Below are 22,263 nucleotides of genomic sequence, written 5' to 3'. Positions count from 1 at the left end.
CCTAAGAGTCATGGAGGATGTGTAGTGCTTTGTCATTTCAAAGGATGTTAGTTGCAATCTTGAGCTTCTTCCCATCTGTTTCTTTTTCTTGAAATTGTATGTTTTTTCTCTGTTAAGTCCATGGCCTCCTGTGCAAAAAAAGGCCCATGTAGTGATGTGCCAATCTATGCTATCGTCATTTCTGACCTCTTGTGTTGCTTTGCAATTTCAAGGGTAAAAGACTATGTGAACAAAAGGCTATTCTCATACATAGTTAATGGGATCTTGTTGAGATAGATTCCAATTTCTATGTTTGAGCTTTTCAAGGGATTCAACCTTTGCAACATAGGATTTGACTTTTCCTATAGCACCTACTCGAGGGGTTCACTATATATATAACCTCTATATAACGTGCATTCATGGCCTATTTATAAATATCCTAATCTGTGAATTTTTCTTGAATAAAACACAACCCTTTTCTATTCAATCTGTAAGTAACCCCTTTACATGACACCCATCTGTATGTAAAAAATGTATAAAAATGGTGTTTTAAAAACCCCTTATTTTGAACTCAAGTTATATATACATATATTCATGAGTGACCCCCCGGAGAGCACCTACAACTAACCCTATCCTTGAACATGAGAGTATGTTTGACCAATCCTTTGCTAATATGCCAATCCTTGAACATGTGAGTATGTTTGACCAATCCTTTACTAATATGCCATTATTCTCCCTCAACTACCTTGGGTCTATGCCAATCAAGCTGAGACTATGCTCCTAGTGGAAACCCTGTATATGTAGTGACAAAACCTTCACCAAACTGGCAACACAATGTATCAAATATGCTTGGACATGAAAGACAATGCTCTCCTCATCCTGCAATTAGTTTGTTTGTACAAAAAAAAAGATAAATAGAGTGATATATAGAATATAGCACCGGAGTATTACATCATATATAGTTGAATAATGCCTTCATGTGTGTGTATGTTTGTTTACATATATGTCTATGAGAGAGCCCAAGTCTTTAATGTACCATTCACATGCAAAATCAATCATTTGATCATAATTGAGTAGCTCACTCACACACACACACACAACAGATCTATTAAAGCTTCAATGACACACACACATAGACCCTTGGGATTCAACTTTATAGTCCATGAAAAATGAATAATTTCATTGTCATTTAGTAGCTAGCTTTGTGTGTGTGTGTGTGTGTGTGTGTGTGTGTGTGTGTGTGTGTGTGTGTGTGTGTGTGTGTGTGTGCACAACAGATCTATTGAAGCTTCAATGACACACACACATAGAGCCTTGGGATTCAACTTTATAGTCCATGCAAAATGAATAATTTCATTGTCATTTTGTAGCTAGCTTTGTGTGTGTGTGTGTGTACAAGTGTGCGTGTGCGTGTGTGTGTGCATGCGTGCGTGTGTGTGTGTGTGCGTGTGCGTGCGTGCGTGCGTGCGTGCGTGTGTGTGTGTGCATGCGTATGTGTGTGTGTGCACACGTGCATGCAAATTCAAGTTTGTGATAACCCTCATGTTGTTGAAGCTCTACTGCAAAAGTAGGTGTGATGAAAATGCTTTGGATTTTTTTTTAATTTTGAGGCTCCCACCAAGTAGTGTGATAATAATACTTTAGTTTTGAGCATACATATTCCCACACATCCTCTAAATAATGACAAGAATCCTTTTTCAACTTACAATTGGACTCTCATATTGGTGACCCTCTAGTGCTATGGCTTGTGGTAAAAAAGCATGAATAGTGAGCCACCTTAGCTTGCTTTCACCCTAACAAACGTATTAGCAAAATATCAAAAATTTCCATGAAATTTATTGTTTTGATTCTTAATGCATTCGTTGTGTAATGTATCTTCATTAAAGTCAAAAAGTGAACTCAAGCAAGCAATAAATAATGGGAAATATCTTGAAAATTGATCTTAATCTATCAATAAATTGAGTATGAAAGTTTGACAAAACCTTGAAAATTGATATGGCAACCAAGCAACAAGTTGGAGATAAAACTTTCAAACAATATCAAAAGGGCAATGCTCATACACAATTGTGCACTCTAGTGTTTCTTTTGGTAAGTTGAAAGCCTTATATGGCATATTTATAAACTGCTTAATCCTTGACTACTAGTACTCTTCTAGGTTGCATATCCTCTAAAGTCGCAAAGGTGAGTTTAGTCTTTCAAGATTGTTTCTTGGATGTTACTTTGAAGTGAATAATCAAGAAATTATGATTAGTATTACCATGGCATTAAATACATTTTCACCATCAATTTTCAATTGGTTATGCACTATTTGACTTTAACATTTTTAAACACGAAAAAAAGTTTGCCAAACATAGCCTCACCAAAGAAGATTGGAGAATGCTTGCAAGTTCAACAACCATATCCAAGTAATATTTTAAAAAATTTCAAGAACTTCTTAACAAGTTCCTCTAAACCCAATTGCTTGTGGTTGTCACCTTTCTTTTTTATCCCTATTCACTACAAAAGACAAGGTGGAACAAGCTATTTTCCTTTTTTTTGGGGAAAGGACTAGCCACTACAACTAGATTACTCCATAATGCACTCAACAAGTGTTCATTTAGTAAATGGCATACTCATAAGTACTACTTTAATGAACAAGTGTTTTCTCCTCTTTTGAGAAATGATGTTGTAGCTTGATGAAGTTGAAGCTTAGGCAATTAAGAAGAACATGATGATTTGGAAGGTAAGTCTTTCTCTTTATGCCCTTCGTGTCTAATTTCTCAATATGAGAAGCATTTTGTGAAATAGACGAAATGCTTGATTTGCTCCAAGTTGGAGAAGAAGAAATAGTGTACTTGCTCAAATTTCTGTGCCGATGACAAGGTGGAGAAGGTGGATAACTACTCGATACATTGTAGATTGGTGATTGCAAACCTTTGGCTATAGACATTTGGTGTGAAGGGCCATTCCCTTTTGCATATATCCGGTGTGTAGGAGGAACCTCAAGACACTGAAGGGTAGTACCAACATTGATGGGACTTTCTTGGGATTTGCTAGTTGTAGCATGATTTGGGCAAACAATTGCTTGATGAAGTTGAGGGGTGCCACTAATAGTGCTAGTTTGATGTTGGTTGCTGATCTTCAAACTTGTAGATCTAATTGGAGGCCTATTGATATGAGAGCCCTCAATACTTTTATTGGACCCTTGATTAGGTCTGCCAAGGGGCTTGTTATGACCTTTTGTGGGTGATGTACATTGATGATGTCCACTAAGTGATCTTTTAGGAGGGTCTCTTGGTGGTGGACGCTGATGATGTGTGTTAGGGGATGTCTTTCGAAGCTCTCTTGCTGATGCGCCACTATGATCATGTGTGCTAAGTAGCCTTTGATCATGCTGGTGGCTTGGGGTTGGAGATTGCTGCAAGAGGGGCCGGGACAAGTCTTCTTGGGGGGCAAGGAGATAGTCTTGTAAGGTGGCTCTGGGATTGGAGGTCTGCACCTTGGAAGCGATAAGAATATCCTCGGAGGATTTGTGAGGGTGGCGAGCATCATCAAGGGGGGGAGGGTCGGGAGCTGTCTGATCAGACGTGTGGATTAACACACGTTTGACGAGGGAGAGGGATCGCCACCATCGCCAGCGAGTGGAGCCATGGGGGCCAGTACCTGACGGGGGGGGCTCAGGGCGTGGTGGTGGCATCATGGTAGAATCTGCAGGGAGGGGGGACGCGGGGGCTGACGAGCTCGAGAGGCGGCGATGGCGGCGTCGATATTCCGCCGAGATTGGAGGGCCGATACCGCAATTCTCATCGCTGCCCGTAATAATATCATTGCCATTGCAGCTATGACTGTATTGAGAGGGCGGATTAATGACGGGATTATCGCTAATGATGCTAATATCGTACTCGAGCGAGTGCGATGGGTGGTAATTGTTGAGAGGCCGGATCTTGCCGTCGAGGAAGAGCTCGTCTGCACACGACATGCGAGCGGGAGCTGAGGGAGAGACCTCCAGCTGGGCCCTCCAATCCTCCTCGTGCAGCCAGCCGCAGCATCGCCCGCTGCTGCTGCTATAATTATAATTAGCATGACTGTAAGACTTACTTGAGCTGAAGGAGAAGCCCTCCTCCCCCTCCTCTAATTGGGCCTGCTGCAGCTTCTGCCTGTTCATGTACTGCACAGCCACTTCTAATCCCTTGCTGGATCTGCTCTTCCTCCATGGTCGAGGATGAAGAGCCATATTCTCTCTCTCTCTCTCTCTCTCTTTCTCTCTAATATCAAGACGTTTCGTGTGGAGAGAGAGAGACACACACACACTCTCTCTCTCGCTGTCGTGTGCTCTCTCTCTCTCTCTCTCTCTCCTCCACACTTTGGATTGTGGGATGTGCTCTTAAGCTCTCTCTCTCTCTCTCTCTCTCTCTCTCTCTCTCTCAATGTCAATGTTTCATATAGCTCGAGTTGTCCCTCCGCGCAAGCCAAACATAAAAGTCCAAGTCCCTTGCCCACCATCCTTTTAAATGTATACCTCTCATAGCCTTACACATGGACCTTCTAACCTTTTGAAGTACATATAGGGCTTTCTTTTTTAATAATATGGTTTGTATTAGTAAAGATATTTATATCATCCATAAGGAGATGGATTGAACTTAGCAAACTTAATTGTAGTTCTTGAGGGCTTTGTGGAAGGCCCTAATATAGGGCTTTCTTCCTTTACACTTACTTTACACCTTGCCACTTCAATAGAGCCCAAGTGGTGACCTCCTCTCTCTCTCTCTCTCTCTCTCTCTCTCTCTCTCTCTCTCTCTCTCTACCCACATATACACAAAGCCAAAGATTTAAGACTAGGGCCCTTTACCACTCTAGATAAAATCTCTTGCAAAGTGAACTATTCTTCTTCATCACCAACCCAAACCCTTTCTTTTCATATATGATGTTTATTCACATTATTCTCATTTTTTACACTTACCACATTTGCCATCACATCTCTATTTCACATATTCAAATATCTATGCTAAATTATATAAATTTCTAACCTTGCAATGAGACAAATAAGTTTTTTAAGAGGTTACACTTTTCTTTCGACTAACTAGGTCTCTTAGTGTATCTTGCACTCTATGCTCTCTTTAACCCATATTAATGGGACCAAATAAGTTTACAACTACTCATCAAATGTGCTCAAACGACTGAGTATGAGTATGTTGTTTAACATTTGGTCAAAAGGCATTTGTCCCATGTTGGTTCATATGTCTCTAAGAGGTTCCTTTGTGCATTTTATACTCTTATAAGAACCCATATTAATGGTGAAAATAAGTGCAAAACTAATTGTCAAATGTGCTCAAACTATGATGCATTACGTAATTGCTTTTAATTATTTGGTTGAAAGGCCACTTGTTCCATGTTTGTTTGCATGTCTCTAGTATGTTGATTGAGAAACTAAGCTTGACCAAGCAATTTTTGGTCCATGTCACATCAATTATAGGTGATAGAAATAAAAGTTATTATTATCCAATAATTGAGTGCATAAACATAGAAATAGGTGACACAAATGGAATCCTTAATATGTGGAAAAAAACAAATTGATGGAGGGTACCCTTTCTCCTCATACAACTAATATAATGACTTGATTGTTAAGAGTTGGTTTTCTTCTAAAAGGATGAAATCGATCACTAATGATATTAAGGCCATGTATGCTTCTTTAAGCAACCATGCTAATATTTTTTTCACAAAAAACACTACAACATGCCAAGTTGTCATATAATGTATTTGGCATAATGAAACCTATACACTATATGACCTAGATTGTTTGATTGTATATGAGAAAGCAAAGGTGATTTGATGCACATCATGTGAAACAAAAGTGACCGATGTTCTTTAATTATTTCTTCCTTAATCTTGAATACCTACAAACATTGACAATACCTAACAATGAAGAGATAACGTGTACTACTAATGTGGTTAGCAATAGTGGCTAAAATGTATAACTTGAAGAGTGTTGCACTTTAAGCTTGCATATGCAAAATCAACATATCTTTATTTTGAATTGTAAGGAGTATTTGCACATTTTAGTTTGCATATGGTTAGTTGTTTTTTAAATGCACTTAGAAAAACTTTTCTTCTTGTTTCTTGCAAATACAATATATGCTCTATACAATTGTGCTAACTTGTGAAGATTCCTTTTCTATAAATATATTCTATTATTGAAGTGTAATCCATGTTCCAACAAAAGGGTAATTGATTCTTCTTCACAAAACGTTTGTTGACTACTTTTATAGCAAAACAAAAAGTACTAACTATTGCTACAATTGCCACTTTTTGAGAGTATTGATCATGTCCATTATGTGTATTCATGGAGTGAAATTATGTGCACATTTGATCAAGAATAGTATGCACATGTGCACACACACATATGATATGTATGGTTGGGGCAAAGTATATGATAAGATCTTAAGCTCTTCATCTTGTAGGGTCTAAGTCACTTCCTAGCTCTACAAGGCATGTTTAAGTTCCTTCACAACAAGACTAGTTCAATTCAACTTGGTCAACTTGAGTATTGAGCTAGTCTTTAACTTACTCTATCTTACTTGGTCAATAGTCTCTGGATGAGTACTATGTGTGGACTCGAGGTATTCACATGAATACTTTGAGAGCGGGTAAAGCAAGGTGCATGTGATCAATGCCATGGCAAATCTCCAAGTGGTATGCCATGTAAACATCCCCAAGCCTTGCAAGGTCAAAAAAAAAAAAAGAGCAATTGGCACACAATTAGGTGTGCTCTTGAGGTTTTCTCATAGCAATACCTCAAGATAGTAATTCCAAGTTGTATTGGATGCAATGCACAAGTCTAGGACCAGAGTTTTAAAGCATTTTTACAACATAAAGAGGGAGCTCAAATGTGCCTTTCCTAGTGAATAGTTGTGTGCTACAACAAGTTGTTGCGGTTACTTTATCTCCCTCTTTCAAAGCAATAATAAAATGATCATGCTCTTAACAAGATACCTTGGTATTGAAAGAGGAAAGATATTATTTTTTTTAACAAGGACTTTTAGTTACCTTATATGCCTCCTTCATCAAGGTTATGTACATCCTTGCAAACTGAGTGCTAAATACTAGCATAGATTAACGTGCTCACAATGTCATCTAATCCCAACATGATTGCAACCAAGAAGGATAATGAAGAGCCACAAGAGAACCTATCTAGGTTTGAATGCTCAAGATTCATAGATTCAAGTAGCCATGAATCCATCTCTAATTAGGCAAAAATACCACTTGTGGGTTGCATAATCATCTTACACAATGAGTTAAGCACATAAGTACTACATAACAAACTATGAACAATATAATATTACTCCCATTCATAATCTAGGTCCCATCCACATGCACACACACTCCTAGTAGGGACCACACACCATCATGCACTTAAATTAAGAACTTTAACACAGGAATTAGCACTCATGCCCATGGGGTGCTTGTATACACACATAATCAAACACACTAGTTGCTCATTATTGCACCCATATGCACATGCTTAGTCATGTATGTGTGTTGGACATGCAAGTGCATATAGGTGGTCAAACTCACCACTTTAGGGCACACATAGTGCATGGCACATTAGGTACAAGCCTAAGTCAGAAGGGAGACACATTGGGTCATTAGCACATAATCACTTCCACCCTAGATGACTAAGCATGGCCTTTAAGCCACATCAGGCACATGTCTGTGGGGTGCTTATAAGGGCACACACACACAAAATGCCTCATCTTGGACCCACTTACACACTTACGCACTCCTTACCTCCACAAAATGTTGCATGCATGGACAATTCAATGCCTATCTCAGATTGTGCAATGATGGAGGCTTATCTCTAAATTGGATAGTCGAGTTGAGTTTCACTTATCTTAGATATCATAATGATGGAGAATTTGACAGTCTAGATTTAACATATCACTCCTCACTTTATCGATGATGAATTGTGCAGACTCTTACAGGAATCTCTAAATTTGACAGTACAGCTCATGATGATACAAATTGGAGTATACTCAATCAATTCCATCCTCTGTGCAACTGTATATAGGTAACTAATTGCCATTAAGAACCCATAACCATTGCCCCTTCCTTCTTGGCTATATAAAGCCACTCATCTCCCTTTGTATCCCATTCTCCTTCAATTTCCTCAAGGATACCATCTTCAAAATTCTAGCCTTACCTTTCCTCAAATCAACTTGCTCATTTACTCTCCAAGACATTCATCTCCATTTAGATAACTAGGCAATCTTATACCCTACAACACAAAGGGAAATATCTAATGTTTTTTCAAATATAATTAGTACTAATTGATATGTTTTGTGGAAATGACTAATGCATAGATTTAAAAAAATTTGAACTTCAACAATGTATAACTTTAAAATTTTTACTTGAACTCCTCTCCTTAATCGATTAATCCATGTATTGTTGGTCATGACACCTCTAGGCCCATGAGAGAAGAGCACATTGCTTGCTTTTTCAAGCCCATGTTTGAAGACTCAGGGCCACTTTTCCACTTGGGTTAGCAATTGCTTGGAAATTATAAATGGAGTATAAACATGTGGGATGAAATCAACTTATGCCACATTACATCAAGGGTGTTTGCTAGTAAAGCACTCACACACATATTTAATGTTAGAGGAAGAAAAGAATTCTACAATGCAAAATCAATCAAAAGATTGATATTGCTTAGTGACCTAGATTTAGAGGTGTGCACCCTAAAGTAACCCATCTTATGAATTCAAGAATTTAACATGGTCTAATCAAGTTTAAATCTAAGAATTTCCTCATATAAGAAAACTTTCTCACAAGATATGCCAACTCCCATGCTACAAGGTTATTTGAAAAAGGAAAAAAAGGTCAAGAGACAAAAAGTAATTGTTGCATACCATGAAAACTATGCCTTCTTTTGCTTCAAATGAGGTATCATCACATGGTGTGAAGGGGATAATAATAGAGGTGATCCCTTGACACTTGCAACTCGTTGATACTCTTTAGTACTTATTAACTAGTCTCTCTAGTTGGTTTTGCATGTAACAGGATCAACTCGTCACCGTGTTGTTATACTTTGGTTTGGAAAATTAGATCTGGTATTTTTGAAATTTACATGTACTAAAAAGTAACTTTCATCATACTACATGACTCCAATGTATATTCTTTTTTGTTGACGATGGTTCATAGCCCCATTTGTACTTCATGGCAAAATCTCATCCTTTGAACTATGATGCAAAAAAGTAATATAATTGTGATTACCCAAAGTACTACAATTTGTCTCTACTTTGAAAGGACAATAATCTATGGATTTTTATGTGAGAAGCTCATAGGTAACATACACACACATGTATGCATATGTGTGTATGTATAAAGTACATTGATATGGATTGGAATCATGTGTATATGCTGAGATTTTCACCCATCACATGATTTGTAGCATACCTTAATCACATAATTAGGCAATGTTTAGGTATCCCTAATCTAAAGGAGATGGTGTTAACAAACTTATATAATATGTGAACATTGCGAACTTAATTAGATTTATGAGTTTGAGCAATGTGAACAAAACTAGGTGTAATGTTCTTACGTAATATGTTGTTATGTATTATGGTTACGTAAGTTTCTTTTTCTTTTTCGTAAAAAAAAGAGGAAAAAATAGTTGAACGACAACAGCAACATCATTGCGAATGTCAACAGCATCCTCCTCATCATAGACGTCAACATCACGTGCATACTAGGAGGGATAATAACCCCCCCAAAAAAAAATCACACGTAAAAAATTTATCGTGCTTTTGATTAGCAACCCCCCTGCAAAACTATAAATTGAGGGTATGGGGATGACCATGGGGAGGGACAAGAGCAATCTTGATAAGGACGAGACATCAATTGGAAAGGAGGAGACTCTATTCTGCGAGATGAAGAGACATCATTCCATTCAACCCACGGAAGGGGATATGATGAAGGCCTCTCATCCTCTTCTACTCTAATCTGAGAAGAGAGGGCACTGAAGAACTCTATCCTATTCTATCAATCCAGTTAGAAGTCATATCTCTACTCTTGTCCCTCTTCGTCTACTAGAGAGAGAGAGATCATACCTATTCTCTCCCTCTTGCTCTATACTAGAGAAAGAGCTACTCTTGTTCCTAACCTTACTAGCCAAGGTGAGAGAGAGAGAAGTATTGCTCTCCATGACACAAGAAGAACCATCCGCAAGGCCTACATCATCGAATCCCGCAATAACCATCATCATCATCATCGAGAGTCTTATACATTTTCTAGTTGCTAATACGGTCGTGTTCTTCTTCTTCTATGAATCATATATCCATCATGGCTCCGAAGAAAAAGAATTCAAAAGTGGGAATCGTGAGTGATCCTACTAACGTGGAAACAATGGTTGGAGTTGCAAGTACGTGAGTCACTAACCGAGTCACGAGCACAGATAACAACCCTTTACCAATTTCGATACCACAAGTTTTTCTAAAAATTTCTATCCAAATTCAATAGAAATAAGATAAGTCTCTTAAGAAATATTGCGATCTTAGAGTATTCACGTGGTAAATTATTAGAATGTCTTATAGGCTAGAAACTGTTACGAAAACTACGAAATTCTAGAACTCAAGAGAAATCATGAGGAACTTTTAAAAACGAATTTATTAAGAATGAAACCCCAAAGAAATTAGTCAAGGATATAGTTTTAATCTAGAAGCTTTGATAGAATATTTTAAAGACCAGAAATATCTCTAAGTTGAAGAAACTGACTTAAGGCCAAGAAACTTGGGTTACAGGAATGTCATCACAAACCTTAAACTGAGAAATTAGAGACCCCAAAATCTAGATACCCTAGTTAAATTCCAAGGGGACTCACTATGTGAATTTCAAAGGTCGATTGCTACGAGATTAATCATCACTTGAAAGTTGCATTATTGTTTGAAGTCATAATTGCTTAAAGACATCAATCTTGTTTGTGATTTTCTAGATTAGATCCTGATTAAATTAATTATTTGAATAGATATAAATTGGGGAGCCCTATACCTCCCCCAAGGATAGGTGCTGAATCCCCATACCAAGAAGGGATGGTTTTTACTGCCGTAGAAGCATGGACTGACTCCGATAGTGAGAGGTCTCCCAGCAGGAATCACATTAAGTAGGAGGTGGTTAGGGTGCTAGGGGGACTCTAGCTAGTAAAACCTTTACGCACCTAGAAACTACTTGGTCCCCTGTATAGCCCAAGTTCTACTTGGGACACCTTAAAAAACGTAAGCTATAGGTGGATTTGATCTTGGTGACATGCAGATGCGTTGGATAAGGCAGCACGTGAAATTGTAAATTTTCTCTTGTATAGGTAGGAGAACACACTTTATGAAATATAATTAATGAAATTGTTTTATTCTAATTGTATGTCCATGAGTAAATTGCGCAAACGAACAACTTTGCATAATGGGATTTTTAATTAAAGAAGTTGTTTTTATGTGTTTCATGTAATGTGGTAGGTAATTAGATAACTAAGAAACTTCATAGAGGGAAAGCGGGTGGATGGATTCTCGAAAAATCCAGTCCTATGGTAGGATGGTCTTAGTTGGCCGAGAAGTTTTCCAAAAACAAACGCTAGGAAGATACTCTAGGAAGGGCTGATTCACCAACTTACCTAGGGTTTAATCTTAGAACCGAACTATAAATTATCTTAGGGGAAAGATACAATGATTGTGCCAAGGCATTACTAGGGATTTCATAAATCCTTAGTCTGCTCTATTGGAAAAAAGCATTGTACTCCATGAACCAAGGGTAATGGTAGTCGCTCATTCCGAACAAGAAGCCTCTCAAAGGACACCTTCTGATGTGAGTTAGTTGGTGATAGATGACTGTTAGGTCAATTAGGAGCCTTCAGGTCGGTTTTCCATAGGTAACAACATGACACTTCCCCTACAAGGTAGACCTAGGGTTAACTAGCCATGGTCAAAATCCATTCATTCTAGTTAGAGTACGGATGGCAATGACTGGAAGGTAAACTCTAGGCGACTACTAAAATGTTACTCATCACGTAATCAAGGTGGGCACATTAAAACTGGTATCAGAGCCAAAAGAAATCAGAGACTTGGTAATTGTAGCCTGAGATATGAGTTTTTTTTCCCTTCCCTTGCTAATATGTGTTTTTGTCATACCCAGAGAGACGAAGATTGGGAGTAGTTCCTAGTCTTTCAAGCAATGTTTACATCAGCTATGCATTCGGCGGATTATGGATGGAGAATACAAGTAATGCGGATTCTGGATCGCATCTATGATCCTTCTCCACTATACCAGGAAAGACATTGGATGATAAGCGGTGGATATTGTTATATCGACGCAAATCGTCTTGCCTTCCTTTAGACTAATTTGAAGAGGATAAGATGGATAGAAAATCTTAAAGCCATAAAGGTTTATTTATTCCATGAAGCAAGAGTGAATTCAACTTTATTCACTAGCGGCTGGGAGGTTAAACTAAATCGATATGTTTATGAGGAAGCGACAAATGTCATCCCAGCGGACCAATTTATGGTTGTTGGTTACTCTAAATGCCACAACTACATCAAAGATGGACTTCCTGATCTTCCTTTAAAGTACCAAGTTTTAGATATCCATTATTCAAAGCCCAATTATTGCCCAATGGATGTATCCAAATGCCATGCTTAGATTGTATTAGGGAAATCATCTCTCCCAAATAACCAACCATTCCAAATAAACCATGTATTTTTTTTCCTAAGGCAAAATAAATTATTTTTTCTATCCTTTGAATATGAAATTGGTTACCATTCTAGCAATTAAAATTTATGAGTCAGTAGATATATCTATAATCCATGGTTAGATTCCTTAAGTTAATTTGGAAAACTCTATCATGATGTAACCTTCTTGAAAATTTAATATAAAGTATTTCTATCCTTCTAAAATGATTTCTCTTTTTGAAAAGATACAGTCAAATTGTATGATAACATTCGTAGAGATGACTAGAGAGAATCTTATGATACTACACAAAATTGTTCCTACCCTTAATGCTAATGAGATCCAAGACACAAATATAACTAGGGGCTATGTAAAAAGAGCCCCAGGTCAATTCCAATCTGCTAATAGCAAAAAGACTAAGATGTCAGTGTGGTGGAAAACTTTACTGGTGGTAATAAGGATTCTTTCAAGTGCTATTATTATAACGAATCTGGCCACATCCAAAGGTGATGCCCAAAACTCGGACAAAACGAATGCCAAAGCAAGTTCTGTAATGACCTGGATAGCCCACAGCTAGAGGAAGAGTTGCCGACATAACCTTCAAGGAAGTAGAAGATAATGAAGGTCCCACTTTGGAAACTGACATGGAGAGATCAAGAATTCACGTCTCTCTCAACAAGAAGGGACCAAATCGATATCTCTCAATGATTCAAACACCATCAACCTATAACGGTAAAACCTTTAAAATTTTGATTGATTGTGGAAGTACACATTCATTCATATCACCAAGGTGTGCTAGAAAACTAGGCATAGACATAATGCATTCACTTGGGTTGATAGTTGAGTTAGTTGATGGAAAAAAAAGTTCCTCAACACAACAAACAAGTAAGGTGGAAAGATTATCTGGGTGGCAGTCAAACCAACATGCAATTCAAAGTGATGAACATGGGAACCTATGAGTGCCTGTTAGGAATGGACTGGTTAATTCCCAAAGATGCTCATATTCATTGTGAAAAGGGCCAAGTCACATTCTTGTATCTTGTAGGACAACAAGTGACCACACAAGGAGAAGCAGGGAAACCAAAGATTCAATTAGTGAAAGCTTCTTGAATCACTAAAGGTTTAAGAAAAGGCTCACTTGTATACCTAATCAAATTAAATAAGACTGAACAAGATAAAGAAGCCAAAGATGAACCGTCATGGCTTAGGGAATATGCTCATGTATTTTCTAAAGAATTAACTAAACTCCCACCATAGAGAGAAGTTGACCATGAAATCAAGCTAGTAACAAGAGTTGCACCAGTTGCAAAGCGACCATATCAAATGTCTATTCCGGAAGCCATAGAACTAAAGGAACAACTCAAACTGCTCTTAGATCAAGGACCCATTAGGCCCAATAACTCACCCTAGGGAGCTTCGATGTTATTTCACAAGAAGAAGGATGGGACTCTCTGTCTCTGCATTGATTATTTGAGGGCTAAATCAGGTAATGATCAAGAATAAGTATCTGATTCCAAGAATCGACGAACTACTTGATCAACTACAAGGAGCAAAGATTTTCTCCAAGATTAATCTCAGATCAAGGTATTACTAGATCAAGATCAAACAAGAAGATATTCCAAAAATCGCTTTTAGTACAAGGTATAGTCAGTATGAGTTTATTATAATGTCATTTGGATTAACAAACACCCCTACTACCTTCAATAGATTAATGCAAGATGTATTCAGATCTTATCTTGATGATTTCGTCCTTGTATTCTTTGAAGACATCTTAACATATTCCAAGGATAAAGGAAGTCACAGGTCACAACTATGGACAGTTCTTGACTCACAAGCTATATGCTAAGAAGAAGAAGTGTGCGTTCTTCAAGAAGAAAATTGAGTATTAAGGGTTTATAGTTTCATCAGAAGGAATTTCAGTAGATTTGGCCAAGATCAAGGATGTACAAGACTAGCCGCCTCCAACCACTATAAGTGAAGTTCCTAGCTTTTTGGGTTTAAAAGGATGGTATCTGATCTTTATTAAGAATTATGCTTTGATTGCTGCACCCCTCAACAACCTACTCAAGAAGCAAGTTGCCATGAAATGGACCCAAGTTGAATAGTCTAGCTTTGACATACTCAAGCGAAGATGTTGGTATCGTTGACCTTGCATTGATATCCACATTTATTTTCTCCAGCACTAGTTGATATCCAACATGCTAAATCTCAATCATATGGAAAGTTCTCTATTAAGTATTGGAAAACACATAATCTCTTTCAAAAATTCAATTTTGTAGTACTTAGCTTGTTGTGTACCTTCTTCTTAAAAGAACTGATCAAGGTTTCTTTTTGAGTGAGATATGCTCACCTGAAAATTTTTATTGATTTTCTCCTCGAATAGTCTATTGCTTTGTATTAATTGCACTTGCTTGCTTTCAAATACTTTCACCTTGCCACCTTCAATGCTTGGATTTACATTAGAACAGGTTCCTAAACATAAAAGTAGAACAAGCTACTAAAACATTGTAGTTCGCTTATAGAGTTTAATGTTGCAACATGCTTTACAAGCAATGATTTGGAATAGAAGTTGATCAAAACCCCTTAAATATTCATGTAGAATAGAGATTTGAATAGTAATAGTTTGTCTCCTATATTTAAAATGAAAATGAAACAAGTTAAGGTATAGATAGAGATAAAGACTTTCAAAGAAGTAGCTAAATAAACCAAGACAAAGGTTGATGAGAACAAGAAGTGGATTGAAGTGGTGAAATGGCACAAAGGCATACCAAGAAACAAAATGGAGGTAATGAACACCACTCTAGAGAAGAAGTTAAGAGGCATGCTCGCGTAATCTCAAACTTATAACTCAACCTACTCAACTTTCAAAAAAAATGTAGATATATAAAATTTTAGCCAATTGGTGAATACTAACCATGAAATGGATCCCTTCATAAAACTCATAACAGATTTGGTATGAGTTCATCAAGACTTGGTGTTGGCCGAGGGTGTAGTTCACCTACAAGTGGATAGTGGGGGGTGTTAGATATACTCAATGCCCTAGCCTCATAACGTGCCACTAATGATCCATGGTGCTCAAAGTTATAAGGCCCTCATTATGAGGAGCCATGTGTGAGCCCAAACGTTGGATCCTAACTTGAAGCAAACTCTCTCTCTCTCCTAAGGAGCCACATGTGAACCCAAACATTGGGTCCTAACTTGAAGCAATCTCTCTCTCTCTCTCTCTCTCTCTCTCTCTCAAGCAAGGTCAATGTGATCGTATGGTACAATTTGGCTTATATGATTCTAGCCCATGGAGTAGATAGAGTAATTACACTAGTAGGAAGTCTAGGCACATTACATCAAGTTTTAAGGTGTGTGATTTATCAAGGATCCCTTTTGGTTTTTGAGGGCTATGAAGGTGGGCCCTAGCTAGGGGGTCCCTCGTATGGTGGTATGTTGTTCATGTCAATACACCAACCTTCAAATACTATTAAAAAGGAGGCCCTTTTAGAACCATCAATCATTCATTTGCCTAGTTAGACCAATAAGCTTTAAGTCATTCATCTAGAATCTATGTAGATCAATAACTAAGCTTCACTAGGAAGTGGAAGGATGGACATAATCATCATTGTATCACTTTGTTTGCATAATAGAGAATCTAAATTCTTCTTTGAATTGTTGCCTACTCTTTATTCTTTGCTTAGATTCTATTATATGCAACTATCTTCTTTGATTTTAGATTCCATTTCTCCTAGAATCTACAACCACTTTCTCATTCTCAATCCTTGAAGCTCTAGAAATCATCTTAAAAGTAAAACATGTTTAACAAAATCACCAATCACATGGTAAGATTCTTGCATTTGATGCATTAGAGTCAAAAGTGAAACTAAAAGGATCGATTTTAAATTGGTTTTCAATCACTAAAAAAGAGAAGGGAATGCACCTTGCTAATTGCCATTTTTCCTCGAGATAGGCATTCATCTCAATTAAATAACAATGGTTCCCTCTCTTTTTATTCCTTTAATGTTGAAGAACTATACCTCAACTCATTGCCAAAAAATTTGATTAGATATTTGATTAATTCCTCCTCATCATGACCTGAAGTCATGTCATTAAGATCTTAGTTTAAATATCTATATTGGCAAACATTTTTATTGACTATTTTGTATATTTAAAACCACTTTAGACCTACAAGGTATATTTTTATGCAACTCTCAATTTTGGAGGCACTTCTAACCATTGAATGTAGGTTTTAGTTCCCACATTACCTTTGACCCTATGACACTCATATAGACATTCTAAAAGCATAAAATGCCCTCTCATTGCACCAAGGGTCCACCAACCATTTGCTTGTATGTGTTTGGTTGCTCATGAAATATTGTCTTCTATGTTTTTAGCTATTTTCTTAATTTCTTGCCTTGAGAGATTCTTTGTAGCTTGCTCTACTAAAACAGTTAATTTGCAATGCTTTGGTCTCTGTGGGAATGGGGTAGGGCATTACTATATAAATTCCTATAAGGAAATTGTGTTATAATGTTGAAGCATCATCATCACATTTCCTTTTCATTTGAATAGTAAAGTACAATGTTGGTTATTTCAAAGTTTTAGATCTCCTCCTTGCTTGCTATAGGGTCTCATAGTTGTTTCAATGCTTTCTAGCTCTATAGCTACATTTCCTAGGTACATGCAATCACCAAAGTGAGGCATACTACTAAATAGGTTCCTTATCCCCTAGTGGATTTAGCACCTCAAAAGACATGTGGAGCTCAAGGAAAGATACAATAGCCTAGAAACTAGAAAGGGAACTAGGGTGCTTCTGGACATGCTCCATGAGACCCTCTCAAGAAGTAGGAACCTCAATGTCACATACAAAAAGATTGCATGGTTCAAAAGTTCACCCAACTAGAAGACCATTGCCAAGAAATCATATTTAAAGCCCCAAGGGAGAATCAACAATTGAATGCCCTTTGAGAGATTAGCAAGGCACAAAAAGCTATTCGTATGTTAATACCAAAATATTCATTGTTGGGACTAGTTTAGTAAGTTTGCAATCATCATTTTTCAATCTAGTATGAAGTGATAATCTAATGAGGTAGATGCAATTTTCCTCTCTAACCATATTAGTCTAGTTATATGTAAATATATTCTAAGAAAGATAGACCCAAAGACATGAATTGAGATGAACCAAGGCAATCTAACTCTCTTCCAAACTTCATTGAACTTTGAATATCTTTTATAAACCTTTGATTTAAAGTTTTGGATGTTGTATCCCTCTTTGTAAGCGAATTGAGCTAAGATCTAGATAGAGAAATTTTATTCCGTATAGAAAGATCAATGATAATTAGTGTAAATAAGCTTGTCCAATTTTACATGCATGATGCTAAATATGTAGTGATTCCCACAATTGTGATTCTATACTTCTTAATGGGAACACATTTCCACAAAGTTCTCATGATTGTCCCGAAATCCATTTAGATATTAATATTATAAATGATACTATTTGCCTTATAATGACATGGGAAAAAGTATTTTTGCATAAAAGGCGCCAAGTGAATACATTTTGTAAAATATACATGTTGAATGTTTGCAAATGGTTTTTTATCCAATAGTTTGAAGTCCACAATCTATTCTTTATAGTGAAAGTTGATAGTTTCTATTTTTTATCTATTGTTCTTCTTGAAGACCTTTGCAAGAGGGGAGTATGTAATCCAATTGTGGAGCTTATCATATTCTTGGATTCCAATCATGAAGCTAGAAGACTAATGTACACAAAAAGGTACCAACAAAGAGTAGTCAAATGTCCCTTAGATTGCGAGACAAAAGTTTCTATGTCTCAAATTTTGAGAGTGACTAAACTTTATACCATTTTTCAAAAGTAACATCACGGGTGCTAAAAACTAGAAATAAGAAGCAAAAACATCATAGCATTGAGAGACATGAACCATCTTGAACTTTTCAATTAAGATTACATTTTCTCAACCAAATATAATATCAAAGTTTTCATGTGCTCACTATCTTTACGCAACTTTGGGATCGTACATGCAATTTATAGTCTTAAAAAATGTGGAATGAGACATTAAGGGAATCAACCTCTAAGGACCTTGAATGATCACCCTCTATTAACGAGTCTACCTATAGAAAAAATGAATAAGAAAGTACATGTTTCTATAACATATGTTTGACCATGTATCTCCAAAAGAGATATGGTTACAATCATGGTGAAGCATGGTTGTGAGGGGAGCAAAGATAGCACAACAACTTTGCTTCCCCTTTATGAGCCTGTTTCCCAAATCATGCCAACCAATAATAGAATTTAGCACAAAAACTCCTCTTCTTGCTCCCATTATCAAGATGAACATATCCCTAGACCATTTGTCATCATCCTTCTTTCTTGCCATATCTTGGGCCCTATTACTTATCACTCACCATATCCCTACTCCTCTTATTGGCAGTGTTAGAAGTTTTGTATAGGCCTTGAGCTCCATAATACATCATTTTCCACACCATTTGATTATGACTCTAAATCTTAATCCCTAAGCCTTAAACCATAAACCATAAAGCCTATGTCCTAGGCTCTAGACCCTAAACATTTAACCCTAAACCTTAGACCCTAAATCCAAGAAGAAATGAATATATATATTCAATTCCACTAGACCCTCCTTGAAATTGTTACAATGAAGGGGAGAATCTATGGTTTAATAGAAGTGTCGACCCTTGCAAAGTTTGATAAGGTTCATTATTATTCCCGTTTGTAAGAAGGAAAAGGGGCGTAAAACATGGAATTCTTGATCCATGGAAAATATATCAAAGTCTCCAAGATGGTCATAGTTGTCTTGTTATTTCATCAACAATATTTTGGTAAAATATTAAATATGTGAAGCCCTTGAGTAGGCATTACATCACTAAAGAAAGAGATATTTTAATACTATGTTTATAAATATGTAGATATACTTCTAACATAAATCTTATTGAAATGTTAAGACTATAATGTTTGCAATGATTTGAGAGGAATCTAGATTTGATTGATATATCATGTTTCAAAAACTAAGTTTGGATGGATAAGGTGAATCGAATCAAAGTCTCTCAATCAGTATGACTTGTAAAACCCATTAGGTATGATTGAATTAACTTCTTGGATCACATGAATGTTCTCATCTTATCCTTGATAAGGGTCTATTGAGGTTTTGATAACCTTGGACATGCTTTAGGGTTACCTTTTCTAGGATCAACCCCTTTAAGTTAATTATCTTAACAACGTGATGAAAAAATAGGACATGGTGAAATTGTGGAATCCTTGCTCTTCCCATGTATAGAAGTAGCCAAAGCACACATGCATGTGTGTGTGCTTGCACGCACACACATGCCTTTGCATGTGTGTGCATGCATATGAAGGGTGGGATTTTTTAAATATCAAGCAAATCTCACATTTTTTTGGGAAACAAGGGCAACTAAGGGTGCATGTTATGGTGCATGCTAGTTATGTTCTTAGTGGTAATGTGAAGTGTATATATCATCTCTAAATAAGTATCCTAGGTCTATTACTATTAATCTCATAACCCCCCTTAATCAAAGTGCAAAAAAATGTACACCTTGAGTGGGATACTATAGCATACCAACCTTGCATGACAAGAACCATCTTTTTCCTTAACACCAAGTGCTATGATGGATTGAACTCTTAGAGCAGGGGACCAGGGTTGTTCACTCCTAAATATGTAAGCATATCACGTGGGCTCAAAACAAGGAAAATTTAAATTACTATTTTTACACATTTTTTACATACTAAAGGGTACCATATAAAGGGGTTCTTCACATATTGAATAGAATAGGGATGCATTTTATTTAAGAAAAATTCATAGATAAGGGTGCTATTAAATATGCCTTAAAAGCATGTAATATAGAGGAATTACATATAGTGAATCCATCAAGATCAAACTATGACATTCATATAGGCACACTATCTCACCCCACATGGTATCTTCAATTCTCACAAATGTTCTATCTCTCACTGGTATGAGATAGTTTCACTCTCTTACATAGGCCAGTAAGATCAGTCTTAACTGTAGATACCACACATCCGCCCCCACCCACACCTTCCACTCCTTCCTTATATGGTATATTTCAATTATTACAAACTTTTTCTCCCTTACTAAATTTTTGTTGGTATAAGCCTCAAACTAGTAAACATTAATGTACATATACAATTAACTCCAATGACTTACATACGATTTGTTTCCAAACATTGCAATTTTTTAAGACTACATTGCTACCATCTATGTATTCATATTAAGGATTGTTTTTTTCATAATACATAGTGCATAAGTATCCACCCAAAAACATGCATCTAGATTGTATGTTTTTTATTGTGCACCCTAGAAAGACACACATATACCCCTAGCTTCTATTTATTTATTGCAAATATAGTATGTATGGTGAGGCAAACATTTCCTTTGAAAATTCATGCTTAGCTAGTAGCTCTTTGAGTTAAGTTGAGACTTAATTGAGGCTACAACTAGTAGAATATACATATACATTGCTATTTTTCCTTCCTTCCTAAGGAGAAACTCCATATATAGCTTCTTACTAGGATTTTTTTATACCTCAAGGTTTCTTGTGGGAGGTAAAACTAAACAAGCTAAGTGCTTGAAAGAGGGTTATATAAAAATTGGGTTCCCTTAACTTTTCTCACTATCCATCCTACTCTCTACATCCCCTTGGAACATTGAAACCCCTTTTCACTCTCAATTTGTAGCTTACACTCTAATTTGCAAGAGCTTTGGTAAGGGAACACCCTTTGAAATTGAATCCATGCTCACTAACTTTGCTCCATCCCATCATTCTCTTGCTCTATCACTTCACCTATTGTTATTGCTACTTTCTTATGTATCTTTTCCACAACACAAAAACACCATGGTCCATCATCACTCAAAGTTTCATGTGAAAATATAGAAAACCAATGAGTGATTTTCACACTACCTAAAGAAAAAGTTAATTTTGAAACTATGAATATACATATGCACACTATATAGGATTTTTTGCATCATGAGAAAGAGAGAGCATAAGTTGCGTGAATTCGTTACAATCAGACTAAATTATCATTTACTTCATATGTTGCACTAAACTGTAAGCCCTAATCCCTAAGTTGTAAATCGTAAGCTATAAGATATAAGCCATAAGACATAAGCCAAAAGTTCTAAATCCTAAGTTGTAAGACATAAATTGTAAGCCAAAAGTTCCAAAACCTAGACCCTAGACCCTAGACCCTTAGCCCTAAGCCTTAAGCCCTAAGCCCTAAGACGTGAGACCTAGGCCATAAGCCTAATACCTAAATCCATCGAGACCTAAATCCCTAAGTCTTGAGACCTATGTCCTAAGCCTAAGATATAGGCCCTAATCCCTATGTGAATCATCTATACAAAACCATATATTTTAAGCCCTAAACCTTAGAAGAAATGAGCTTATGTTTAATTCCACTAGATAATCCTTTAGGTTGTTGCAAATGAAGAGAATAATTCGTGATTTTCATTGAAATATGGAATTGACATAGTTTGAAAAGAGGCCTAAAACATTAGACATTTCTAATCAACTATGGAAATTGTAGCAAAGTTTCTAAAGTCGTGATAA

The 22,263-nt window shown here is 36.7% G+C and overlaps 1 protein-coding gene across 1 annotated transcript; it reads right to left on the bottom strand.

Moving 5' to 3' along the window:
- Positions 1–2,376: 2,376 nt before the first annotated feature.
- Positions 2,377–4,395, bottom strand: LOC148038406 (uncharacterized). Its single transcript, XM_087675419.1, has one exon. It carries the CDS (start codon positions 4,190–4,192, stop codon positions 2,606–2,608), a length of 1,587 nt encoding a protein of 528 aa, XP_087531545.1. The 5' UTR covers positions 4,193–4,395; the 3' UTR covers positions 2,377–2,605.
- Between the last annotated feature and the right edge of the window lie 17,868 nt (positions 4,396–22,263).

This window comes from Lygodium microphyllum, chromosome 3, assembly GCF_053477565.2.
Source record: "Lygodium microphyllum isolate KBCC chromosome 3, Lygodium_microphyllum_v1.1.10, whole genome shotgun sequence".
Classification (NCBI taxonomy): domain Eukaryota; kingdom Viridiplantae; phylum Streptophyta; class Polypodiopsida; order Schizaeales; family Lygodiaceae; genus Lygodium; species Lygodium microphyllum.
This window is presented reverse-complemented; position numbering and strand designations above follow the sequence as displayed.

What these genes read in the sequence shown, in the direction of transcription:
- LOC148038406 (XM_087675419.1), bottom strand. Translation starts at nt 4,192, where the DNA reads ATGGCTCTTCATCCTCGACCATGGAGGAAGAGCAGATCCAGCAAGGGA.